At 42.0% G+C, this 27,514-nt stretch overlaps 1 protein-coding gene across 1 annotated transcript in view; it reads left to right on the forward strand.

Moving 5' to 3' along the window:
- Positions 1–1,290: 1,290 nt before the first annotated feature.
- The window catches only part of ARHGEF18 (Rho/Rac guanine nucleotide exchange factor 18), a 32,152-nt gene continuing 5,928 nt past the window's right edge, over positions 1,291–27,514 (forward strand). The window contains exons 1-17 of the mRNA XM_030540019.1: positions 1,291–1,691; positions 2,524–2,636; positions 2,798–2,938; positions 4,427–4,677; positions 5,480–5,605; positions 6,933–7,050; positions 7,489–7,737; positions 12,174–12,250; positions 14,733–14,911; positions 15,448–15,539; positions 16,820–17,008; positions 17,686–17,823; positions 21,096–21,220; positions 22,159–22,215; positions 22,710–22,757; positions 23,409–23,876; positions 24,732–25,056. Coding sequence (XP_030395879.1) covers positions 1,306–1,691; positions 2,524–2,636; positions 2,798–2,938; positions 4,427–4,677; positions 5,480–5,605; positions 6,933–7,050; positions 7,489–7,737; positions 12,174–12,250; positions 14,733–14,911; positions 15,448–15,539; positions 16,820–17,008; positions 17,686–17,823; positions 21,096–21,220; positions 22,159–22,215; positions 22,710–22,757; positions 23,409–23,876; positions 24,732–25,056 — 3,082 coding nt within the window. The 5' untranslated portion in view covers positions 1,291–1,305. The remainder of the gene's footprint in view (positions 1,692–2,523; positions 2,637–2,797; positions 2,939–4,426; positions 4,678–5,479; positions 5,606–6,932; positions 7,051–7,488; positions 7,738–12,173; positions 12,251–14,732; positions 14,912–15,447; positions 15,540–16,819; positions 17,009–17,685; positions 17,824–21,095; positions 21,221–22,158; positions 22,216–22,709; positions 22,758–23,408; positions 23,877–24,731; positions 25,057–27,514) is intronic.

Raw genomic sequence — 27,514 nt, forward strand, 5'->3', positions numbered from 1 at the left:
CGTTTTCTCATGAAAGGCTGGATCCTGCCACGTCTTATGGACTTAGTCCACTGAAGCCAGTGGAACTCTTCCTATGATCAAGTGTTTGTGGGATTGGGTCCTAATATTGAAATTTATTTTGTATTTAAAGCCTTGTAGCCTCTTCCTCTAAAGAGGCATTCAGTAGCCATTGGCCCTCCTTGTGTGGAAGTCAATAAAACAATACACAAGGGGAAATCTCTGGCATTTGTATATTTAGTGGAATAGCAAGTTGAACATGATCCATCTGCTGCTTAGCTGAACACTAATTTATGTAGCCTGGAGTAATAAAGGCTATACTTTCATTGCAGTGTTTTGGTAGCTTCATGAGTCAAAAGATTGATTTATAAATGTCACCAGAAGTGCAAGATGGAATTAAAGCCCCATTCTATGCACATATTAGTGATTTATATATAATAAACCCTGGTTTTTAAAAACTTTACCCATATATCTGTCCTTGGCATCATCTTGCTCCCCAATTGGTGGAATCTGTACTGCTCCCTTCCTCCCTTGAGTTCCCTTCATGAGCTTTCCACCTCTCCTGCTCTGGCTTTTTTTTTCTGGGAGTCCACACTCTTCCTGCCCCTCTCATTGCAGCAGAGCAGTCCAGTGGGTATTATGAGCACTTGGAAGAAAGGGCAGCTGCAGATTTAATCAGTGATGTGAAGTTTTAAAGATTGTGTCTGGCTGGTTTCTCCACCTGTGACTTTTCTAAAATCATTGTGAAAAATAAGATAAAATTAATGCACTTTGTCTCCAGTTCCTTATTCTACATTAAAGGCATTAATACTAAGAAATTATATCTATTACAGGCTTCCATGCATTGTATAATAGTGATTATAGGTTTAAATATATTTCCAGTTTGCAGTCTATATAGATTTTAAAAGAATCGAAAAGTTGAAGTATTAAAATTCAGTTTAGCTGGGGTATCTGTTAGTGTGTGTATAAATCACTATGTAGCAATAAGCATGTCAGAGAACTGTTGGGTTTTTTTGTGATCTCAGATTTTTCTTGTTTGACATGAAATGTTCTATGCCCTTGTACAATAGGGTGTGAATAATTGTGTGTAGATTATGGTGTTTTACTAAAGGAGAAGATACTTTGCAATTTCCACACTAAATGGGCACAGCAGGGACCAATTTCCTGCACTTCAGACCTGCTGATTTAGCCAATACAGTACGTTAAGTGGCAGCTTTACATTTCTAGAAGGATCACAAGGTAGTATAAAAACAGTACATCTGTGGGGCCACTTTACTGCGCTAAATCTTAGGGCAGCCAGTTGCAAGCATGGGGAATACAAATTCAAAAAGCAGTGGCAGAAACAACACAATGCCAGCTCCTCCTGAGCTGTCTTTTTGTAGCTCATTTTCAAGAAAATGGAATGAGAATGTCTTTTTGGACAATGAGCTCTTGACATCCAAGATCTTGTCTGCTCTTCAGCCACGTTCAGAGAGGAGGGGTTTGAGAGCCGGCAGTTTGCAGTGTGCTCCTCACTTTTTGAGCACCAATTCAGTCTTTGCTTCTGTAGCAGCCTCTCTGAAGGAGCAGCCCCGAAGTGCCCTTCTGGGCTCGGATGGCACCCCAGTTCTGTCTCGGCATCTCGGCATGACTATCACCCAAAGAGGAAATCCTCAGTCTGCATTGAATACTGCTGATTCTGTTCATAGATTTGGGTAAGTAGACAGCTTCTCTTTTAAGCCACTTTGTTTTTCCTACTGTACCTGTAAAAACAGTTACGGAACTAAATCTCTTCCAAATTAAGGACATGCAGCAAGCTGTAGAGAGTATTAGATGAACCTTTACTGCTGAATTGCATTGAGAAATGTTCTCCAAATGGACAGCTGTTTGTTTCTTTGTGAAGCTGCAAAGTCTCTGTGGTTCCTTTCTGCTATAGATGAAATACCATGGATTATGGTGAAATTTGGATTGTGGTATTTGAGTACCCTTGTCTAAGCTTTATTGTCCATCAAAGTCCTTTGCCTCTAGGTCTCTGGAAACCTAGGAATAGTTTCTTAGGCTGAATTTTTTGGGCCACACAGTGTAGTTGACAGTGCTGTTTAAATTGAAACAGTCCTCAGCTTTGAAATATCCCTTGATTAAAACAATGTATCACATTTTTGTTTGCCACAATTGTGTGTCATCTTATTGACGGAGCTTTTAGTTTTAACCCTACATAGGCTCAACATAAAATTAGGTGCCTTTTAAGGTGTAGTACCAAAGGTTGTATAAGAGTTGATTGATCAAGAGAAGAGAATAAGGGACTTTAAATTTAAACTGAAAATTTATCCATTGAGTTCCAGTGTTTATTACCAAATTGAATTTGACTATTTCATGTCAAAAAGCAAAGATAGTCTTTTTGTGTTTGTTCAAACTAATTAGCTCCATAGTAAAGGAAGAGTGCAAATTAAAATGGTTTGTTATAGATAACTTAGTTGTGCTTTTCTCTCAAAAAATTAAGATTCTATGTTAAAGTAACACAGTTGTACAATTTTTTTGGCTGTTTAGACCAATCACAGGAGAAATGGATGAAGGGGATTCGGGATTTATAAAATTTAAGCAGACATCAGATGATGTTGTCTCACTTGCACCTTCAACAGCAGAATCCATTTTTCTAGAAGGTATGGAACTTCTGTCTTTTGAGGATTTCCTGGTGTTGTTTTTACAAATTAAGTCTCAGAGAGACTATTGAAATGTTTTAACTCTCTTTATGTTCATAAAAGTTATTGGAGGATATGTCCAGGGCGTAATATTAGTGAAATGGAATGTGTTTTTGATCTAGATGCGTACGCTTCCTCTCTGAGAAGTGAGATAGAAACAGATGCTCATGAGTTTGAGGCAGAATCTTGGAGTCTCACAGTGGAACCATCTTATGCAAAGGAGCAAAAGGGAGCAGTTATGAAAAGGCAAGATGTCATTTATGGTAAGAACAATTTATTTCTGTCATTTACATAGTGCTTCTATTTTAAAATGTCTCCTATTGCTATTTTGATTAGTATAATAGGATTCAGTGATTTCAGTGCCTCCCTGTTTTTCTGTGTGCTTAGAAGCCAGGATTGTGTGAAGATTTTCCCTTTTCTACCCCTGGACATGCTGTGTACTTGGGTTCTGATTTGTTAGATTAACAACTTGTGGTTTTCAGGTTGCTTAAAATAAGCTGTAAATTCCATCTATAAAACAAGGCAATATCCATAGCCACCATCTCGAGCCATGATCTGAAGATATCATAATCCTAATCAAGGTGAAACTTGGTCACTACTTGGTTGGAAGATTTCCAAGGAAAGTGTCAGTACCCTAGTAGAGCAGTAATCTTTCTTTAGTACTGAGCCAGGGCCCCAGAATGGTGTTTTTATGCACATCAGTGTGGCTGAAGGCACTATCCTTCTAACGAGACATAAACTTAGGACTCCATGTTCTTAAGGATCCCATGGTTCCTTTTGCAAGAGTAGGCTTGTCAGGCCAAATTGCAACCTATAATCCTAAAACTCCCTCTAGGGCTTTAATAAGGAGTCTTCGTTTCTCCTTCTAGAAACTCTTTCTGTCAAGAAGTGTTTATGGTTTCTGTCAAGAAGTGTTTATGGCTAGCTCGATTCCAGCCCAGAGATGAATGAATTTTTTTTGTTAATCCGGAAGTTCTTCACAAATTGCATGAATAGGGATTATTATTGCTGTCGATATTGATTACTGTTTTTGCACTGCATGTTTCAAAATGTTTACAGTTGCTTCATAGTGCAGACTACAGAGTTTTAGACAGACTAGAGAATTTGGCTGTCAGATTTGCACAGTCCTTAGAGTTGTGTTGCATACCCAGTTTTGAGCTGATCTCTGGAAAGTCTTTAGCGCTACCATGCTGGTGTATTGCTGCTATAGTCCTTGGCACGTATTGGTGATACTGCTTTATTACTGTCTGGGAGAAATCCAAAAGCATCATAAATGAGTTTTCCTTAGGTGCTTCCGTAGCTGTGAGAGTATCTCATGTCATATGTTTCTTTTCTAATGAGATGTTTAGATTACAGTAGTTCAAGGTCTCCTAAGCTTTGACTTGAATCATAATAGAAGCTGTCAATCTTCACCTGATCTCTGTAAAAATAAGGATTTTTTTTAATGGATACAGAAAGCACTCCCTTCGAGAAATGCACAAACTTCACAGCATCCAACACACAACAATATAATATCGTCTTTCAGTTTCTTGCCAATAGGAAGTGGTGGATTTGTTTTATAAATTTAGAATGAAGTAAATAGCTGAGCTGTCGATGCCCATCATTATTTCAATGCTGCCTTTGCTAGCAACATGCACCAGAAGTGTGGTTAAGTGGCTTGCTATGGCTGTTGACTTTCACAGCCTGCTCTGCTAGGTGCTTGGCCAGCTGCTGCCTAACACTTCTAAATAACTAACATGTTTTCTCTCCAGAACTCATGCAGACTGAAATGCATCATGTCCGAACACTGAAAATCATGCTGAAGGTGTACTCCAAAGCACTGAGAGAGGAGCTGCAGTTCACAAACGCTGTCATCAACAAAATCTTCCCTTGTGTGGATGAATTGTTGGAGCTGCATGGGCAATTCCTGTTTCAATTAAAGGAGCGACGGAAGGCATCCTTGGAGGAAGGCAGTGACCGGAATTACATTATCCAGAACATTGGAGACCTCTTGGTACAACAGGTGTGAACTAAGCTCTGACAACATTAGTTAATGCTATATTTAACTTCTGAGAACTTAAGTGTAATATTAAAGTTGGGTTGTGTAAAGTTTGAATGTCGTGGGCCCTTGACAAAACACTGGGTTTAAAGTGCTCTGTCCAATACCACATTTGTCTTTGGCTTCCAGAAATGCAGCTCGTCCCTAAATTGTGTGAAATGTTGAACATTTCCTTTGTGTATTTATGCATAACATGGCATGCTGCTGGGAAGGGTGTGGTTCTGCTTCTTGTCTTCTCCTCTCCAAAATTAAAGCAGCGCACCACTGAAGTCCTTCAAGGAGAATCCTCACATCCCTTCTGAACACAGCTTTCCTGCATCAATTGCCAACCCTTTTGGGTTATAAAGACCCTTGCTGTAACAAGCCTTCCCTTCTTTCAGCTACTCTATATGCTCTCCTTGACTTGGAATGATGCAGCAGAAACTCTCTTACATCACCACCAATCTGATGTCCCCCTCGCCCTTTCCAGCTCCAAAAAAGCTCTGAGTTCGAGTCCCAGAGGCTCTTAACTCACATTTATTGTCTGTCTGCCAGGAGTAAATGAACATTTGGGTACCTCACTGTGTCTGAGCCTCTCCACTTGCTCAGTCCCTCCTATTTCTGGTGCAGGAGAAGAAGCTGGAATAGCAATGAAATTTGATCCCAAAAGCCAATCAGCACAAAGCCTAATTAAACCCAAGAGTGTTATACTAGCCAAGCTCTCTACGAGTAACTGGCTGCATTTTAAACTGGCTAATTTAATGTCCTTCCTCATGTTTCCAATTAGTTTTCAGGTGAAAGTGGAGAGAGAATGAAAGAAAAATACAGTCTGTTCTGTTGTGGTCACAATGAAGCTGTCAGTCACTATAAGGACCTGCTGCAGAGCAACAAGAAGTTCCAAAACTTAATAAAGGTAAAAACCCATCCGGTGACCCAGTCTGTCCCATTTCCAAAGAGCAAAATGTCTGATTTCTTGGGTTTGGTTTTGAACCAGACTTAAAGCTGAAAGGAGTGTGAGCTTGTACTTGGCTAGAACTGCAGCTCTAGAGAGCCCTAGTGGATAGAGCACTGGACTGGGTCTCAGAAGACCTAGGTTCTAGTCCTGGCTCTGCCACTGGCTTGTTATGTGACCTTAGGCAAGTTGCTTCACCTCTCTGTGCCTCAGTTTCCTCATCGCTGAAATGCAGATAATCATTCTTTGAGCTCTACCATAAAAAGCACTGTATAAGAACTAGGTACTATTGTTATAGTTTTGCCCATATGACATATCTCCAGAATCAAGAGACTGGCTCCAGGGCATGTCAGTCTCTTGTGCACTGGAATGTGCAGCCTTACGTGGGTAGAACAAAAGAAACTGCTATATGGAAACATTTAAATGTAGACAATTTGTAAGGAGTTAACCTGAATCTTAGAGGAACGTTGCACGGTTCAGATGGATGAAATTTTCTAAATCCTCTAGTTCAGTAATTTGGAGTATTTCCCAGTATTGTTCTAAATTATAGATCTTCTTAGGTGGTGTCTTTTAAAGGGGACAGTTCATTACCGTCAAGGATTTAAATAATGAGTTTAGAAGTGCAATGCATTCTGTTCTCTGAGAAGAGAGGATCCATGAATCTGTAATCCATTCTGCTGCCAGCATCTCGGAGTACTTGGAATCGGACTGACTGTTGGGGTTCTGATTCTTTCATTCATAAGTGGATCTATATTTATTAGCATTAAACTCCAGAAACACTGGTAAAGGAGACACCTATACATCATTCAGTAGCAAGTGTAATTCAGTTCAATTATATTGTTGAACCTGATTAGATGATGATAATAAATATATGTTTTAAAAGTGGGCATATTATAAAAGAAAAAAGAAAATCTATCTTTAAATGGAAAATCCAACAATTTTTTTGCACTAGCTGGAAATAACATTTAAAAACACATTTTTCCTGTGATGCAAGTCAAAATAACGACTTTGGTTTGCTGGGTGCAAGAGGTGCCCATTGCTAGTTTTGTGATTGACACTAATGGGGCTGTAGTGCAAGAGTAGCCACAGGGTCGTGTAGTCAATAGAGATCTTGTTGCACAAAAGAGAAATTTCAAGAGGTAAGGAATGTGTAATTGGCGTGGGGAAAAGACGGAGGGCTATCTCAAATGCAGATTGTATCACAACCTGCAGTTTATGCCACCTAGAGTAGTCTAACCACTTGTTTGGTTTCTGTGTGTTGTGTTTTTTTTTGTTTTTTGCTCCCTAGAAAATAGGTAACTCTTCTATTGTGAGGAGACTTGGTGTCCAGGAGTGCATCCTCCTAGTCACTCAACGCATAACCAAGTATCCAGTGCTGGTGGAGCGTATTATTCAGAATACAGAAGGTATATGAGTGCCCTGTAATACCTGTCCCCCCCCAGCCCTGGCTGTCTTCCTTTGCACCACCCTCTTCTAAACATGGAGGGTTGTGTGGGACTCCCTTTAGGCTCTTCCGCTTCACTCCTTTATCAGTTGAAGGATTGTTATTGAGCCACAAAAATTACAGGCTCAGGGGCAGCATTAGATTTAACTCTAAAGACAGGAAATCTTGGTGTGTTAGCCTCTGTTTGATCAGAATTTGATGCTTTGGCTTTTTTCGGACTTTATGCTACAAAGAAACACTTCGACCTCCTAAGCACAGAGCCTGTCACATTAGGTGATGTTTGGGATTTGTTTAGAAGGGGCATTCTGTGTCCTGGAAATCTAAATAACTTCCATTTTATGAATTATTTCCTTAATTTCTGCAGCAAAGTCAGACTAACCAACACTCTGCCTCTTTATAGCTGGCACTAAGGATTATGAAGATCTGTCCCAGGCACTCAGTTTAATTAAGGACATGATCACTCATGTAGATGCCAAGGTAAATGAGTGTGAGAAGAGGCAGCGTCTTAGAGAGATTATGTACAAAATGGAGCTGAAATCATCAGGGAAATTCAAGAATGGGCTGCTCTTCCGGAAGAATGACATGGGGCAGCGGCAGCTCCTGCTGGATGGGACACTGTTCTGGAAAGCTGCATCAGGGAGGCTCAAAGGTAAATAAAAGTGCTGAAAAGAGGGAAAATCATAACTGGAAAACAAGATTTCCATTTTGTTTGTTACTGATCAATTGAGTATAAAGTCAGCTGATGATAACCTGTTAGTTTCATAGGGTACTGGAGGAAATAGCACTTGTTCTATTCCTGACTTGTCAAATAAGCAACTCTATAACGGTACACGGTAAGTTCCTTTTGCAGTTTGCTTATAATCTCTCTGATCCTCTGCTCAGTTCAAATGGGAGGTCTTTAGATAGATGACAAGGTGTTGAGTCAAACCTTCTTAGACTCCTGTGGAAAGACATTATCTTGTGCGAGCTCTGGTTCACACTTTGAAAAATTGTCATGTCAACCTCATGACACCTTCCTTCCACAAACTAACTGACTGGTCAGAAAATCAAAACTGCTTCCATAAGCTGAACATGTTAACAATTTTGTTGCTGAAAAGTACAGGAGGAGAGAGCCTCATTGGCTCATCCCATGTAGCCAGAGGTATCTGGTGCTGTGGATTTCACACAGTTCCATAAGATTTTGCTGCTGGGACAGAGACATGTTCCCTCATGAGCAGATCAGGGTTATATGTTAACCTGTGCCTCAGGAGAGCTTTTCATCTTCGGATCTCTTTACAAATATTTTAATGTGTTCCTTTTTGTATTCCTGCAAAAAGTGCATTTGATTGGGCTGTGTATGTGACCATTACAAATTTAAAGGAATAATGTATCTGATATTGCAATGCTGACCATATGAAAGGCCTGTTGAACAGTGTTTAGAATAGTTGTGAATAGTTAGCAAGTATTTCCACTTTTCCCACTTATTTTAAAATTTTTGCTTCTTTAAACCTAGGCTTTTCTTTGGGATGGAGGTCCATAATCATCATGCATTAGAAATAACTACATGGAGCAGCAAATAGGTGTCTAATCTATATCTGATCTTCTGATATAGGCTGTGCCTATCACTAGTGTCTGAGAGCAATAAGTATGATCAGTGCCCTCTGTATTTGATGTCAAAGAATTTTCTTTGGAATTCACCTAGTTGCAGAACCTGCTCCAGAATCTAATCTTTCCTTATTTACAAAGATTGTTGTGGTAGAAATGACCCTTACATTCAGGTCATGTTTTTAAGCAATGCAGTAGCAATGGCTCTGTGGGGTGATCTACTTCAATCCTCTCAGTAGGCTTTAAATCTCAACCCCAACTAATTACAGTTAAATGTCAACATTCTTAATTACTTCACTGCTGATCACTTTAACAGAAACCTGCTGATCTCATCCCAGGATCCCAAACTGCCTAACATGCCTTCATAGGGACAAAAACCCCAGCTAGTTAGCCTCTGACTTGACCCATGACAGTTAAGTGGTTTTGATTTTAGTCCTAAGTGGATCACAGGGTCTGGTACAAGAGGTGAATATACTTGAACTGCTCGATAATAGTGGCCATAAGGTAAATAAATTTAACATCCTTGTGGGGGAAAATGCCAAAGAAACCCACCATGGCAGCATTTAATTTAAAAAAGGAGAACTACACATAAATGAGGTGAAACAATAATAAAGACAAACTGCCTGCAAACTGCATGGAGGCTACTTGAAAACTCCATAATGGAGGCTCAAACTAAACATCTTACCCACCCATCCCCTGCTCCCAAACAAAAAGTAAGAGAACAAAAAAATGCCACTATGGATAAACACCAGAGTAAAAGAGGCAGTTAGAGGCAAAAAGGCATCCTTTTAAATTTGGAAGTCAAATCCTAGAGAGGACAGTAGAAAGGAGCATAAGCTCTGGCAGACTGAGTATAAAAGTGTAATAAGGTAGGCCAAGAAAGAATTTGAAGAATAACTAAGGACACACAAACTATTAGCAAAATTTTTTCAAAGTACATCAGAAGCAGAAAGTCTGCCAAACGGTCAGTGGGGCCACTGGACGATGAAAGTGCTAAAGGAGCACTCAAGGAAGACAGTGGTGCTGCAGGGAAGCTAAATGAATCCTTCATATCGTACCAGTGCAGAGGGTATAGGAAAATCCCCACACCTGAGCATTCTTTTTAGGTGACAGATCTAAGGAACTGTCCCAGCTTGAGATGTCAGTAGAGGAAGTTTTGGAACTAATTGCTCAATTCAGCAGTATAAGTCACCAGGACCAGAGGGTGTTCACCCAAGAGTTTTGAAGAAACTCAAAAATGAAACTGCAGAACTACTAACTGTGGTATTTAACCTATTGGTTAAATCAGTCTCTGTACCAGATGACAGGCTGATAGCTGATGTGACACCAATTTTTAAACAAGGCTCCAGAGGCGATCCTGGCAATTAAAAGCCGGTAAGTCTGACTTCAGTACCAAGCAAATTGGTTGAAACTATAGTAAAGAACAGACTTATCAAACACAAAGATAAACATGGGAGAAGAGTGAACACCACTTTTGTAAAGGGAAATCATGCCTCAGCAACCTATTAAAATTCTCTGAAGGGGTCAAGAAACATGTGGACAACGGTGATCTAGTCAATGTAGTGTACTTGGGCTTTCAAGGAATCCTGTGGCACCTTATAGACTAACAGACGTTTTGGAGCATGAGCTTTCGTGGGTGAATACCCACTTTGTCAGATCCACGAAAGCTCGTGCTCCAAAACGTCTGTTAGTCTATAAGGTGCCACAGGATTCTTCGCTGCTTTTACAGATCCAGACTAACATGGCTATGTCATAAACAGATAGCTAAGGGTTAATGTCTCTTTCACCTGAAGCACCTGACCAGAGGACCAATCAGGAAACCGGATTTTTTCAACTTTGGGTAGAGGGAATTTTGTGTCTGAGGTCTTTGACAGGCTACCCCTCTGATACTTGGGCTTTCAGAAAGCCTTTGACGAGGTCCCACACCAAAGGCTCTTAACCAAAATTAAGCAGTCCTGGGATAAAAGGAAAGGTCCTCTCATAGATCAGTAACTGGTTAAAAGATTGAAAACAAAGGGTAGGAATAAATGGTGAGTTTTCACAATGGAGAGAGGTAAAAGGTGGGGTCCACCAAGGATCTGTACAGGGACCTGTGGTGTTCATGCCTTTTCCAGATAATTTGTGAATATGATGAACAGTGAAGTGGCAAAATTTGTAGACGATACAAAACTACTTGGATAGTTGCGTCCAGAGTTAATGGTGAAGATTTACAAAGGGATCTCATAAAGCTGAATGGCTGGGCAAGAAAATGGCAGATGAAATTCAATGTTAAGTGAAAAGTAAGGAATCCTAAGTATATGTACAAAATGATAGGGTCTAAATTAGCTGTTACCACTTCAGAAATTGTGGAGTCATCGTGGTTGAGTTCCTGAAAACATTCGCTCAATGTGCAGCAGCAGTCAAAAAAGCTAACAATGTTAGGAGCCATTAGGAAAATGATAAATAGACAGAACTAGCATAATGCCACTATATAAATCCATGGTCCACCCACACCTTGAATACTATCTGCAGTTCTGGTCATCTCATCTCAAAAAAGCTATGTTAGAATTGGAAAAGGTACACAGAAGAGCAATGAAAATAATTAGGGGTATGGAACATCTTCCATGTGAGGAGAGATTAAAAAGATTGGGACTGTTCAGCTTAGAAAAGAGATGACCAAGGAGGATATGACTGAGGTCTATAAAATCATGAATGGTGTGGAGAAAGTGAATAAGGAAGTGTATTTACCCCCTTCACATAACATAAGAACTAGGGTGACATGATGAAATTAATAGGCAGGAGGTTTAAAACAAAGAAGGAAGTATTTCTTTGCACAATCAACGTGTGGAACTCGTTGATAGGTGGTGATGTGAAGGCCAAAAGTATAACTGGGTTAAAAAAAGAATTAGATAAATTCATGGTGGATAGGTCCATCAGTGGCTATTAGTCAAGATGGTTAGGGATGCAACCCATGCTCTTGATATCCCTGACCCTCCAACTGCCAGAAGGTAGGACTGGACAACAGTATCACTTGATTATTGCCCTGTTCTGTTCATTCCTGCTGAAGCATCTGGCACTGGCAAGTGTCAGAGACAGACTATTGGGCTAGACGAACCGTTGGTCTGAGCCGGTAGGCCATTCTTATGAGGCCATTCAATACAGACCAGTATAAAATAAATAACACAAGGGCTACTTTTACTGCCTATATTCATTTTAGTAAAAGCATCCATTTGTGGTTTGTTTTAAATGGAGCTGCAGAAAATGAGTCCTTGCCACATAATTGAGATCTAACTTGGTATGGAGTACATGGGGCCTTGATTATAATCCATCCAGGTAGGCTGCATCACAAAGTGGCGCATCACAATGCGAATAGTCCTGAAAGGCTTCTGGTACCAAAACATTCTCTGTAAATCATCTGCGCTGTTCGACAGTTACACTGTAGTGTTAACTCAAATGCTTGCTTGTCTGCATCAAGTCTTTTGGCTTTAAAACCATTTCATTTTTCTCCTGTTGCCTTGGTAGATATTCTGGCTGTCCTGTTAACTGACGTACTTTTGCTGTTGCAAGAAAAGGACCAAAAATATACTTTTGCATCTGTGGTATGTATTTTTCTGCTTCATTAAAATATTCATTCACAGTATTCATGAAAGTGACTTAAAAGAAGAATATTGGTAGTGGTATTCGTATTTAATATGTATATTATGGTAGTGATCAAGCTCCCCAATTGAGATTGAGGCCTCATTGTGCTGGGGGGCTGCACAAACATGCCTGACTGGCCTATGGAATTCAGACTCATATACCAGCTAATATGGAGAGACTGTCTTTGTGGGTTGGGAATCTGTCACTACTGGAAGTGCACGTGTCATTGTACATAATAGAAACATAAGAGTAATGAGAGCGGAGTTTGTTCTAAACTAACGCCCCCTTGTGAGCTTCAGGGACACCCACTTAGAGGAATCAAAAGGAGAAAATATCTGAAAAAAAATATTAGAAAACAAACCAGGAATCTTGGGGTCACATAAGCCAAACCTGGTTCAGCCCCAGAACTTTTCTCTTTGTATGGAACTACTAACCCAAGCAAACTCTCTAACTTTGTGGCACTGAGCACTGGTCTTCGTTCTTTTCACTGCTCCCTGTATTGCTGAGTTCTGTCCTGAGTTGTGGACGCTGGCAGCATATGAGGAAATGTGCTAGAATCCTGCTTTGAAAGGCCCCTATAAACAGTCTTTTAGAGAAGGGGGGACTCTGCTGCTCAGCTCTCTTTCAGTGTGTTAATTTGCAGCTCGATGAAGGGGGATAAAAACCTGCCGTGTCATCTGGGGAAATGGTAAACTGTGACTAGGGTAGCCTCCGAACTGCTGGCAACTGAGATTTTATTATGTAAATGTAATGAGCACTAACCCATATGTAATTATCGCAGCAATTTGGAGCACTTGTGGATTCACTTGTTTTTCAGGGCATTTCCTAGTTCTTAGGGCAGTTTGTTAGCAAAGGACAGATGTGTACATTTGGAACTGACCAAAGTTCAGTTGTGACTGTAACAGGATTTACTAATTACAATTTTGAAAGGGTTTTTTTGTTTTAAATTATTTACTTTGTCCTGATATTTTTCAACGTATCAAGACTGGGGCTGGATTTCCCTGGCAAACCGTATCACTTGATTTCAATGGGATTTAAGCACATACTTAATATTTGAAGCATATACCTATGATTTCTGGGTAGAGGTATTTTTCTTGAATTGGGATGTCTAACTGTAAAGTTGCTGCACCTGGGCTTTTACATCATATTCATCCATTCAGGATAACACACCCACTGTTTGGCTTGTATAGCACTGGAGTAGAGAGGAATATTTGCTTCTGGTCTGTTTCCCAAAACATAATCATTCAGGTTGAATGTTAAACTCAAATATAATACTTGCAAAAATACAGCTGGAGCACTTGGACAGTTGTCATTAAGAATGTTTGAGTTTCCTCCTCCACCCCTCTGCGTGGTGTGCAGCCTTTTTGTCCTATGGGGCTGTTACTGTATTTGCAAATCTACTTCACTAGCTCAACTCCTGCTACAGGAAACCCTAGATACCATGTGTTAGAATGCTAAAGAGCATGCAGCCTCTCATCCCTACCCCAGATCTCTAATCCCTAGTGGAGGGTACTTTGCCTGGTGGAATATTGTCTGTCCATAGTCATGGATTGATCTGTTCTTGGCACCTTTATATTTATGGGATCTGTTTAAAATAAGCTAAATATTGATCTTCCCTAGATAAAGTAAGAGAAGGGAGGGGAGTGAATAGATCTACCTGGCTCTCCTGCATTGTCCTAGTGACTCCAGCTCATGATCTGAGCCAGCACACAGCTTGCAGGGGAGCCCAAGAACAGCTGGCAAAACTTAGTTTTCTTGATGTCACAGTTTCAGGAATCCCCTCTGCTTCCCCTCAGGATTTATGCAGTAGAAATGGAAGCATGTTCAGCAGCCTGCAAAATAGCTCCTTTCTCACCTAGTGATGGGTTATCTAAGTGATGTACATTGGCTGAAACACAAAGTGTAGCTAGGGATGCTAGTTACAGATATAACCCTTTTAGAAACCGTTTATCCCAGAGAGTTGCTGTTAATGTTATACAAGAAGGGTTTTACCTTTTGGACCTGGTTTCAGTTTCCTAGACCTGAAGGTGAAGCTCTGTCCTATGAGCTAACCTGCCAGCTTGGCACCAGCATTACTTCCTCCTGTTCTCTCCTTTCATGTTTATATCCAAGTATCGTTAGGTCCAGTGATACTGGTTTTTCCCCTGTTCTGTTTTTATTACTGCCAAAAGAAGCAAAGTCCAAACTAGGTCATGCTGCCCTCCCTCATGAGGAACTCTGAAGAGCCAGAATTCACAGCTCCACAAGTCTCATGTTTTTAGAATGTAGGTCCTTGAGACTCCTCTGTGTGCCATGCACGGGTGCAGTATAAAATGGCCCCAGCAATAAAACTGCGTCATTGCAGTTTGTCTTCATTGGTCACAGACAAGAAACCCTAAAGATGCTGTGTGATCTAGTGCTTCAGCAAAACTTAACACATCAACTTATATTTTTGTTCTGCAGGACTCTAAGCCACCAGTTATTTCATTGCAAAAGCTAATTGTAAGAGAGGTAGCTAATGAGGAGAAGGCAATGTTCTTAATTAGTGCCTCATTAAAAGGACCAGAGATGTATGAAATTCACACCAGCTCCAAAGAAGAGAGAAATTCTTGGATGGCGCACATTCGCAGAGCTGTGGAAAGGTAAATTATGACTGAAAGTTGGAGGATTTGATTTCCTGATTGCGTGTTTGATCTCTCAGCACGGCTGAAAGTTCTGTTTGTCGGGTAAAGATAAATTTGACTAATCTGGTCCCTCAGGCTTTATTTCACATCCGTGCTAAAGTATATACTAGTCATGTCAGTGTGGCTTCTCTCAGGAGGCCAAATAGATTTGACTATCTTTTAGTTTTTTGTTTTTGCTGTTGTATTTCATACTCTTTGTAAGAGTGGAGCATGTTGCTTTGCACATGCTTACCTAAAGGAAACAGACCACAGCAGATATGAGAAGATTAGGGGTTTTATTTGTCAGTAACTTGACCTGGTCAGAAGATTCAGCCTCCCTAGGAAGTGTGTTTGCCCAGTACCTGACATAACAGTAGCATTATGGATGTGAGATGCAAACAGGCTGCAAGATAAAGCACCTCCCAAGCAAGGATGCATGATTTGGGCCAAGGCTTTCAGTAGGTTATCTATGCATAGATCAAATCAATCTCCTCCTGCCTTTCCTCGTTTTATAGCTGCCCTGATGAAGAGGAAGGAACCTTCAGTGAGCCTGAAGAAGAAAGGAGATTGGCTGAAGCACGAATTGCTAAATTAAAAGAATTTCAAGGTAATGGTTTATGCAAGCATCTAGTGAACAACTTTGTAGTATCACTAACTCTTCGTGACCCTCTTATTTTTGATGGACACTTAATGACTAGGAATGTGATCCCATCCTGTGATAATTTCAGGCAAACTACTGTTGTAGGATTGCAGGTAAATTGGGCTTTTCCTGCCGTTAAATAACACATCTAAAAAATCCCTCTCACTTTTTGTTGAGATGTGAGAAAAATGATGAGGGGTATGGAACAACTTCCATATGAGGAGAGATTAAAAAGTCTGGGACTATTCAGCTTAAAAAAGAGATGACAAAGTGGGGGTGGGATATGATAGAGGTCTATAAAATTGTGACTGGTGTGGAGAAAGTGACTAGAGAAGTGTAATTTACTCCTTCCCATAACACAAGAACCAGCAGTCACCCAGTGACATTAAAAGGCAGCAGTTTTAAACTAACATAAGGAAGCATAGGTGCTGACTCGGTGGGTGCTCCGGGGCTGGAGCACCCCCCTTCTTCCACCCTGCCCCGCAGCATGCTGCTTCCCCGCTCCTCCCCCCTCCCTCTCAGCGCTTCCTGGGAGCGGGGACTTAGAGCGCTCAGGAGAGGAGGCAGGGAAGGGGGTGGATGAGGGCGGGAAGAGGGTGGGGCTGGGGTGGGAAAAGGCAGGGTGGGGCAGGGACTTTGGGGAAGGGGTGGAATGAGGGTGGGGTGAAGGCGGTGCAGGGATGGGAAGAGACAGGGCTATGGGTGGATGGGGGATTGAGCACCCATCGGGGACAGGGGAAGTCAGTGCTTATGTAAGGAAGTACTTCTTCATACAACACACCTGTGGAACTCATTGCCTGGGGATGTTGTGAAGGCCAAAAGTACAACGGGGTTCAAAAAAGAATTAGATAAATTAGAGAGGATAGCCAAGATGGTCAGGGATGCAAACCCATGCTTTGAGGATCCCTAGACTTCTGACTGCCAGAAGCTAGGACTGGGCAATGGGATGGATCGCTCACCAAATGCCCTGTTCTGTTCATTTTCTCTGAAGCATTTGGCACTGGCGCAACTGTCCAAGATAGGATACTGAGCTTGATGGACCATTGGTGTGACCCAGTATGGCCATTTTTATCTGCTTCCTTTTCTGCCATTTGGCTCTTTCTAGCCACTTATAATAGTAAGAGCTTCAAACAAACAGAAGAAATATATAATAAATCAATATGATTTTCTGAAATTAGCATTATGCTTCTGATACTGATTTTACAAACAGCTTTGTAGGGTTTAAATTAGTTTGTGTTTTCCCCTAGACCGCCTGAGCATGAAAGATGATCTGATTTTGCAAAGTCTGAATGAGAAACAACAAATTTATCTAGAAATGTCTGAAATGAATGGGTTTGAAGATCTTTCCCAAGGATCCCGATCCAGACTGCTCTTCAGGGGGGAGACCTCAGAGAATCTGCAGGGAGAGGTGATCCTGAAATCTGCAGTGACAGAAAGTAAGTGCAAAACAGGAACGTGTGTGTGTGTGTGTGTGTGTGTGTAGGTAGAGAGATACAGCAGCAGATAATATACGTCCTGTATATAAAGAGAGAGAGGCTATGGGGTTTAATGCTATCTAAAAAGTTAGTACTTGGGTAGTGCTGTTCAGACTCTTAATTCTCAGAGCCCTCCTGTGAAATGGGTAATGTGGACATTCCCTACAAGTTAAAACAATATTTTTTAAAAGTTAGATCAAATTATGGAGCGTAGACATGAGTCTGTTCAGATGTGTGGCTACTGAGTGCCCCGACAGCATGCCAGCATGTACTGAAATACCATGCAAGGGTCCCAAATTAAGGGAGGTTGGGCTGCCTGTGAGAGCAATGGTGGCATGAGCACAGATAACAAACATCACCAGAATTGGTGACTGATGTGTGAAGAGTTATTGATTTAGCCTTCTGAAAGCCCATCCAGACTTGCCTAATGACCTGAGTCCCCATTTGAAGGTAAGGCGTCATCTTCACACGCACCTTTTCGTTTGAATATGAGGTAAGGGAAAGCATGCCTGTGCTGTAAAGAGGCTCAGTCTGATCTCTCTAAATGCATGTCAGAGTTTTGAATGGTTGTATACGTAACATAAAGCATCATTGTATGGACATGACTCCTTAAAATGACCTGTGTTCCTCTTCCCTAGTTGAGAATCTCCAGAACCTGATCTTCACACAGTTAGCCAATGTGACCTGTCATTCTGAAGACAGCTGTGGGTTGGGGCTACCCAGGAGAGCAGAGACCTTTGGGGGATATGACAGCACCACCACAGTGCCAAACAAAAGTAAGACATTGGGCCTTCGGAGATCCAGTGCAGGACTGCAGACCCAGTGTGTCAGTGAGAGGAACTGGCGTTCTGGTCACCTTGCTAATCTTTTCAGTGAAAGCCGAGGACGTCAGCTGTTCTCCAGCAGAGTCTTTCTGGTACTAGCCCCATAGGCTATGATGGCTGTTGAAATTTCTGACATGGATGGTAAGATGGCTTGGTGTTGGTAACTGTGATGCGGCCATTCCATGGTTGGTGGCTTATGCACATTTCTGACTGTCAGATCGCTGATCTTAAGGTGATTGAGTAAAGCTTGTGATAGGCATGACCTGGACGGAATCCTTAAGGTCATGTTTTACAAACGTTGCAAGTTCATATTTAGGGTGATGGCTTGCAGACACAAGGATGTATCCATTGCTGTTTGATCAGTGGCCTTCACTCTCCAGCTGTATTTCTAGCAGTGCAAGGACATTGATGTTTTAAGTCTGCAGAATTGTTCTGATGTAATTGCACTTTGCGATGGATAGGTCTTCGTTATTGAGTTGTATAATTTGCAGCGATGGGTCTATTGGAAGGAAGGTTTGGCCCAGACATGTGCAGTTATTGTCTTTGCTTTTCTGTCTGGGAGGACCCTTAATCATTTGGTTACTGATTTGATGACATTCATTGCGTTTTTACATGTAACGGGATACCGTGTGAAGGTTGTCATCTCCGCCCCCATGGCATCCTACCATCCACATGAGCAGTTTCAATAGCTACCATAGCCTATGGGGCTATAACAGGAACGATCATCCTGGGCTTTCACCGAAGACCAGGACTTCTTTTTATGATGCCAAAGACTGTGGCACATTCAGGTCAGCCCGATGGAGGAAGTGCTACACTCTTGACCTTTGTTTTGTGTCACATAATATTAGCGGCCATGTGTTGTATACAAGGTCAGTTTTCAATTACTTTCCAACAGCCAACACCATCTGGCTGTGATTTGTGTAGGCCTGCAAGTTCCTCTAATTTGATTCCCTCCTGAAAAACCATTAGAATTTACAGTCTGCTGATTGGTCCTGCTATGAGGCGATATTAGAGGGATTGATAAACTGGATTTCCCACCACCACTCCCATCTGGCTCATTACCACCACTTTATAGGCCTACTAATATTGGCCACCAAATCAAGCATTGCAAGAGGCTTCAGAAAAGCATTCACTCCTTGCTCGACAGAAGAGAGCGAGGCACTCTTCCAGCAATATCAAGCCAACAAAAGCCTCAAAATTGCAATGGCATTGAGTCTTTGAATGCAGTAAGAAGGAAAAGGTTCTGCGAAACTGTGACGGCTCTTGACTTCATGAGGTCCAGCCACAAAGCCTGGAAGCTCCTTTGTTTTTTAGGCCGTCTGGCTCCAGCAGCTTACAAACCACCTCAAGTAAGTGCCAATGCCATCACTGCCGTTAACTGTCAACTTCCGTGTGCCGATGGATAAAAACATAAGGTGGCAAGTTCACAAACAACTTTACTGCACATTTAAAGCAGGGCCAGTTGTCTTCATTCCTTTCCACCTTCTGCACAGCAGATGACATGGACAAGGGCCTCTCCAACATGAAGTCCGGGAATGCATCAGGAATGAACGGAATATTTCCAGAATTCCTGAAGAACCTTGGCCCGAAGGCAAGAATGTGTCTGGCAGACTTCTTCCGTAACAGCTGCTCTTCTGGTCGAATACTTATAGCCATTTTGAAGCCCGGAAAAGAGGCCACTGACCAAAAAAGTTACCAGCCCATCTCCCTCCTGAGCTATTGCTATAAACTGTTGAGTGGCTCCCACTTCAAAGGTTATAGCCAGTAGTGGAGTATTTGGTTTCCAAAGAAAGCCAGATTTAGAAGCAGTCGCAGCTACTGTGACCGGGCACTGGCCTTAACCAGTTACATAGAATCTGGCTACTAGTGAAAATTTAAAAAAGTGGCAGCATTTATTAACCTTCCTTCCACATACAGTACTGTGCGGTGAAAAGGTCTCCTGCTGAAGTTTAGTTTTCCTGTGCCAATCAACCATCACGCTTATCACAGAGATGCTGAGTAACAGAAGATTTACTCTACACTTTGGTGACTGTACTAGTAAATTATGGAGATTGAACAACAGCCTCCCAGAGGGATCGGTTTTTGTGCCTGCACTGTTTAATATCTGTACCAGCAACATTCCAGTAACATCGTCCCATAAATTCATGTGTGCAGTTGATATTGCATTAGCAATGCAAGTGTCCTCTCTGAAGGCCATAGAAAAGGGGATGAACAATGACCTCTGGACACTTGAGACATATTTCAGAGCTTGGCAACTGAAACCCAACACTTGGAAAAACACTCGTCTTTGCCTTCCACTTGAACAACCATGAGGCCAGAGTGCACTGAAAGTCGACTTTTGTGGTCTGCCTTTATCACATGACCACAATCCGTGGTCCCTTGGCGTTGCCTTCAGTTGGACGCCAAGCTGTCGCCAACACCAAAAGAAAATAAAGACAAGGGTTGGCACTGTTCAGAAGCTCACTGGCACATCCTGATGTGATGCGCACATACTTGGAACATCCTACAGGCCCTGGTGCCCCTTCCCAGCCATCTTTTATCTACAGGAGCTGTTTCACCTGCCTGTTAAAGGTACACCAGACCCTCACTAGAACATGTGTCTATATAGCACGAATTCGCATATAACGTGGTCGCGGCCATGGATCCCAAATTTAATTAATTGCAATTCATTTTAACGTGGTCCCTGCTATAACGCAGTCCCTGTGTTCACGCAGTACCACGCATGGATCCCAAATCACGCGTTCTGGTGAGGATCCGGTGTAGTTTGTGTGATGCAAAAAGAGCACACTGTAGATACTCTCCTTATGAGACTTGGTTTTCAGTTCCTCCCTAATCCACCACAGTAATTGCTTCGAGTAAGATGTATGTAGGAATTGATATCAGAGGGTCTGTTATAGTAACCACTGATGTTTTCAGTCTTTGCCTTGTTGCCGATTGTGTGTTAATATGTACATGGGCTATTTTAATTCACTGTCACTGTTTCCCTTAGTCTGTCCTCTTCGGGTCTCTTACAACTCTCAGATGGACCTGACTCTCCCTGTTCCCTACTTTCATACATATTTTTAAATCAACAAATTGCAAATCTATACAAACTTCCAACCCCAGAGTAGTTCTGCTTTTGCCCATTAAATTGTTTCAATTTCTAAATCTTTTTCCTAATAGAAAGTACCCAGTGTTGCACAAATCATCTCTGTGTATGTTGACTCGGTTACTTGCTTTTTCAGATGGTAGTTTTAAGACGACGGTCTGTGGTAGTGACCAGAGGCTGAGAGACGGCAGAGGTGCTGTAGTAAGTTCAGATGTGCAGCTCCAAGACCTTCCTCCTGATGCAGAAGAAGGACCTCACACAGTACGTTAGTCTTCACTCCTCCTTGTAAATGCATATCTTGGTAGTCCTAGACAAAGATGGTGGAGTCAGAGGATAAGTCACTGAAAAATGGAAGTCCCAAAAGCTGACGTTGTCAGCTCCTTAGCAGAGTCCTACCTCGTGTTTAAATAAGTTGGTTCCATTAAGACTACAGTTCTTTAAGGTTGAACTAGTGCTTTGTAGTTTTACATTTGAAGTGCAAGAATCTATGTGTACTTACTTTGGCAACTTTTACATTTGTAGTGCTTGTCCAATCTCTACTGTATGTACTGTTTACATGTTGTTTTTAATGATTGTGCATCTATTTCTGCCTGGCATTTGACTAAAATATTTCCCATGTCCCTCCTCAGTGTGAGAGCCCTTGGGGAAGTTGCCTTTAATTAAGGCCATCTAGGTAATGCCACACAATGACATATCAGGAGATGTGTGTCTTAATGGTCCCTTTACTTTATTTTTTCTTCAAAGTAATGTACTTAGCACTAAAATGACTTGGGGTGTTTCATAGAATAGAACCTAATGTGACTCACTGCTTTAAATTGGATTCTTATCAGCATTAGTCATCCACTTCAAAATGAATTTTTAAAAAACAAGATAATTCTCTTTTGATACTTGAGAAATAAATTATTATTGGACTATTTCTAATGGTACTTTACTATTTACTTGTATTGAAGGAATATGGTCTTCTAGGTCTGCAAACACTTGCAATGCTTTAAATGGGTCTGACACTGCACAACTGAAATAGGGCTAATCAAATGTTCTCTATTGAAATGATGGTTGTAAAATTTCCATCTAAATATGCCTGTCCCATTGTAAAGCTGAGAGAGTGACGACAAAGCAGCCTATGTGCACTGACGCTGAGAAGAGCTCTGTGCTCTTATCTGCACTATGCTCTAGGACATCTGTTGCTTGTCTTTTTCCAGAGTGATGTAATGAGACTGGATTACAACAGCAGTTTCCAGCCCCTCCTGGAATCTGAGGTACTAGAATATGTTATGTTTGTGCTTTAAGACCGTGAAAGGAGGAGTGACGTTTGGCTCCATAGTATACAAAAGAAAACACAGCATTTTAATGTCCATAGACTCAGAAACTTGTCAGCAACCTGGACCTTGCAGTTAGTTACTTGGATATAATAAATGCAGAGAGTAAAATCCAATTTGAAAGCGAAGATGAGTTTTAGGTATAGCGAGCTAACTACTTCCCATTCCCTTTCATTCTCAGTCCACTAAGGTGAAACTGAATCTTTGAGAGATGGCTTGGGCACCTGCGTATGTGTCATAGCTCCATGCTGCTGTGTTGGAGGAAACCAGCATCAAGCCCTTAAACTAGGAAAGCCTAAAACAAGGATTGCTGACCAGAATCCCAGTGTGATGTTAGTGGGCACTGATACTCTAGCTGGACAACAGATTAGTACTGCCCAAATGAATGTTGCCCCCCTAACCTCCCAGAATATAATGCCTTTCTCTTTCCTCAGCTTGTCCAGCGGATACAGAGGTTGTCACAGTTGCTCCTCAGCCTTCAGGTAAAACGCTGCTCTCCAAGAGATTCGTTTAAAGCAGTACTAATCAGTCTGCTGAAATGTAGGTAGTAATGGTCGTATTAATACAGCACTGGAAATGACAGAGTTCCTGCGTAGGCTGGGGAGGCTGCAGGATTTGTCTGAGACTTGGGTGCCAGCGTAACCAATACTATCCCCAATATTTCAGAGGAAGCCTAGCCCCCTGTGCCTTTATAGAATGAAATCCTTCACTCCTTCTGATCTAACCTAGCTCCCATCTTTCTATCTCTCTGAGCTCCAGTTGGTTTCCTTACTGCTGAGATACACTGTACTTCCCACGATGACTCTATAGAATACACACACCACATCTATGTGGATGTGTATAGATAATCCCATCAGATACAGACTGATAATTAGGTTCAAAGGATGGATCATTTTGAATGATGCAAGATAGTTTTTTTGGCTCAAGGTCACATTAGTACCAAGTTAATGGCAACCACAGGTTCCAAGTGGGAATTTAGCCCTCTTGTGCTGAGGGGAATGGGCTGGGTAACCTAATAGGTCTCTTTACCATCTGAGATTTATACACTGGTAGACAATGCAGTCTCTGACCTCACTTCTCCTGTATTTTTCAAGGCCATGTGTCTTATGACTGAGCTGTGTTGTTTTTTCCAGGTAGTGATATCACAGCAGGACAGTTACATTGAAATCCAGCGAGCCACCATCATAGATCGGGAGAAGCAGTATCGGCTGCAGTCCACGCGCGGGAACCTGCTGCTGGAGCAGGAGAAGCAGCGCAACTTTGAGAAGCAGAGAGAAGAACTGGCCAATGTGCAAAAGCTTCAGAACCAGCTGAAAGTGGAACAGCAGCGTTGGGAACGGGAGAGGGACCGGCAGCAGAGGGAATTGGAAAGCATAGAGGCACGGCTGCAGGAGCGAGAAGAGGAAACTCGGCAGCTGAAGGATCGCTTGAACCAGGAGAGGGTGGAGCTGGAGAGACAACGAGAGGCCTATCAGCATGATCTGGAGAGGCTACGGGAAGCACAGAGAGCAGTTGAGAAAGAGAGAGAGCGTGTGGAGCAGCTAAAGAAGCTGAAAAAACAGAACACGGTGTTGGGTGCGTTCTCCTCAGAAATGGGACAGGTAAGGACTGAGTTGTCTTGTAGCTGGATGCTCGATTTCTAACTGCCACCTTCACATGGACTTCTAAATGGAAGTCCCCCTTCTTTACAGTATTGCTACAGCTTAACCATGTAACTTTCCCTGGGGACACAGCGGCCTCTTGCAGGGTTTGTCATTGCACCTTCCTCTGTAGAAGCAGGTATTGGCCACTCTAAGAGACAAGGCAGCTCCACTGGTTCAGCCCCTCTCCAGGGAGAGGAATCCAGCCACAACAGGCAGCGATGAAATGACAGGGCTGTAAAATAGGTGACCAAGCTCCCTTGCCATTTAGAAGTGTTACAGGCCTGGATACCCCGGGCAGAGTTGCAGGTGATAGTAGCTCAGCCCAGACACTTCTTAAAGAGTTAAAACTCCATTTAGTTTTCAGTGCCTGTTTGAACCCAGAGCATGTCTGCCTGCTGGATGTCTGTGGGCATAGGTGAGATTCTTAGCCTGATTGTAACACAGGTGTGTGCTGTACTTCCCCATTCTTAGTGCAGGCCTCTGATCTCCTATCACTTGCCTTTTTTTTTTTGGTTTGTTGTTGTTTTTTTTTTACTTCCTGCCCTATTTGCACTTTGTTGTCAACCAGCCGTACCTTTTGAAGCCCTCTGCTACGGATGATATTAAGCAAGGTCTGAAGCTGCCAAGATATTTTGTTTAGTTTTCCAAGATTTATGCAGACTGAGTTTTTCTTGCCCCTTCTTTTGTTCGGTAGCATAAGGGAGGGCCCGGTGTTGGCCACAGGAAGGTTTGTGTCTTTTGTTTCCTCCCCTCCTCAGTCCTTGGGGGATGTGAGGTATCTGCTTCATGTAACACAATTCTTCTCTCATTTAGAGTCAAATGCTGAACCATTCTGTCAGTTTCAATGGAGAAGGGATAGAAGGGTCTGTGCCACACGTGAAGCCCTCTGGGAGGGCTAGTGTCTCGGGAGTGGATTATGTGGAGCGGCCAGAGCTGGTTCGCAGGGACAGTGCCATATTGGAGAATCGTCCGGTTCTTGCAATGAAGAATGACGTGCCAATCCACCTGCTGAGTGCAACCAACCAGATACAGAAACAGGCTGCAGTTCAGCAGCAGATCCCCACCAAGCTTGCCACCTTCACAAAAGGAAGCAAAGAAAAGGGGAAGAGCAAAGCATCGCACAGGACAGACAGCTCCGGTGAGTGCTCTGAGCACATCTGAGCTCTGCTGAAATCACAGATGTGCACAACACCATATGCAGCAAATCTCTGGCCACTTCCATCCAGCCAAACCCCTCACAGGAATTCATAAGCCACAGAAAGCACGAAGACCCTGCTTGGGGTACAAATGTAGCTGAAAATTGAATGTCCTAAGTAACCCAGCATGGAACTTAAGGCTGATTTTAATCGTATGTCTCCCTGACCCTGTCCTCAACTGCTGTAACACTGAATGTGGAAATCGGGGGAGGGGGTTGCAAAGAGAGCATCCAGCTCTGCTTTGGGGGCACACACATTTAAACAAATCTGAATGAATCTCACCCTAAATCCTAGCTTGTTTTGTGACTGCTGAGCAGTATCTTATCCTCATGGTGGTGTGTGGAATATTCTGGGCCTCTCCTCCTCACCATTGTTGGGTACCCCGGCATGGGAGAGAACTGGCTTTCCCCCACCTCCCTGCGGCCAATGGCTTATCCAGGAAGATGCCTCACTTGCAAAGGCCGTTCTGGAAATTCCAAAGGGGAAGATGTGCACTTCCTAGTACAAAGCTGCTGGCTAGTACCTAGCCGTGTTCAACCCTGGAACCTGAAAGGCAGTAATCTGCCAACGTTTGTCACCCTGTGAACATGAATCTCCAGGCCAGAACAAGGGTGCTGAATGTACTGCAGGGCTAAAAAAAGCTAATTCTGTCAGAAATAGAAAGGATTACAATGCAATCACAATGCTGTGGTGTAATTTCTGCTTCTAAGAGCTGGGTACTAAAATAGTGGCCTTTGACAATGACAGACAATGCAAAAACCACAGTTTACCAGCCACTTGAAAGCACTTTATTTCTAGCTGCATGGAGCAGCCTTTAGTTTTGAGTTTTATATAAATATCTTTTTAGTTCCATGCCAGATTGTCCCGTCAAGTTTACACATCTGACAGGTCCATGTTTATGTAGCATGGCTAGTGTCAGGCTTCTCCTGGTGCATTGTGGGGGTTTCTTCCACCCGTGCTCTCCTATAGTACTGGTGTTCAGACTTAACTTTATTTTCATAAAATGAATTGGCTTATTTCCAGCTCATACCTGTAACCTCGTATCCCCTGAACCAAGTGGTGGCAACAGAGAAAACAAAGCTGTAGTGGTACAACTCCCAGCTTGTTTTTTTTTAAATTGCTTTTACCAAGGTGGATAAAAATCAATTATTTTAAAAAAAAAAAAAAAAGGAAAAAAAAAGATTTTTTTATTTAAATCAGATTTTTTGGATAAAATGCTTGAGGAAAAAACCTATCTAAAAATACATTATAGCTCAGAGACATCTCATGGAATAGGGATTAGAAATTCTGATTCCATAGTATGAGACAATATATTCATGTCAAGTTTAAGAAAAGTTTTTTGTAAATGAGTTCCAATAGTTTATGGATTAGCGACCCAATCTTATGGGGTTCCAGGGGCTTCTGTATAGATTATTTAGGTGAATCTTTCTATCTACCCAGTGGGACTCAGTGCTCAGTCTAGAAGATACCATCAGAGATGCTTAGTTTTGCAGTTCTCAAACTGTGGATTTGTGTCTCCAGAGGTAACATGCTTGTTAATAGCAAAAATAAATAAATAAATAAATAAATAGAGGTGAGAAATAACAGCTCTCAACCCTATGGTCCTTCTGCAGATTTGTGTACACAGAGTCAGTCCCTTACCTCTCTCTAAAAGTGCAAAGTTTCGAAAAGTTCAATGAATAGAAATTGTTGGGGGCGGAATAGATCTGGACAGGGAGAAGAAGTCTGGAGATAAATGTGAGAAGGGAGGGACAGGCAGTAGAAACAAAAGTGCAACTGTTTGAGCAGCATATTCCAAAAGTCTTGAGGTCTTTCTGACTGTAGCCTTCGTTGATTTGAGATCTACCACACCATTCTCTCACTAGAAGGGAAAACCTATAATGGCAGTAGGCCGTAAAAGAGACTTAGTTTGGGAATATTTTAATGACGTTCCTCTACTTGTGAAGAATATGTATTAAGGCTATAACAACCAACAAGAATACACTTTTACGGTAGAAATCCATGATTAAATCGAGTCTTCCTGACTAGTGATTTAAATCGATTTGATTTAGGGTTAGGGCTAACCCTAGGTTAAACCTAGGGTTAACCTAACCCTAACCCTTAAATCAAATCCATCCTGGCTTTTACATAGTGTTGTGTACAGTGGAAATGTACGTAGTAATTTTTCATCAGGTTATGAGCAAGGTGTGAAACCTAAACCTATTGGGTTCCATTCTCATCAACACTAATGGGATGTGCTCTTGGATGTAGATCTGAGAATAAAATGTAGCAAGACTTTCTGCACTGGGGGCACATAGTTCAGAACTTTGTGTCTAATGTAGCTTGTAGGATGCTAGGTAAGGGATGGGCACTGGGATGTGAAGGCCTTTGGGACTGGAGTGATTCAATTCCCATTGATTG

The sequence above is a fragment of the Gopherus evgoodei genome, chromosome 22 (assembly GCF_007399415.2).
Source record: "Gopherus evgoodei ecotype Sinaloan lineage chromosome 22, rGopEvg1_v1.p, whole genome shotgun sequence".
NCBI lineage: Eukaryota > Metazoa > Chordata > Testudines > Testudinidae > Gopherus > Gopherus evgoodei.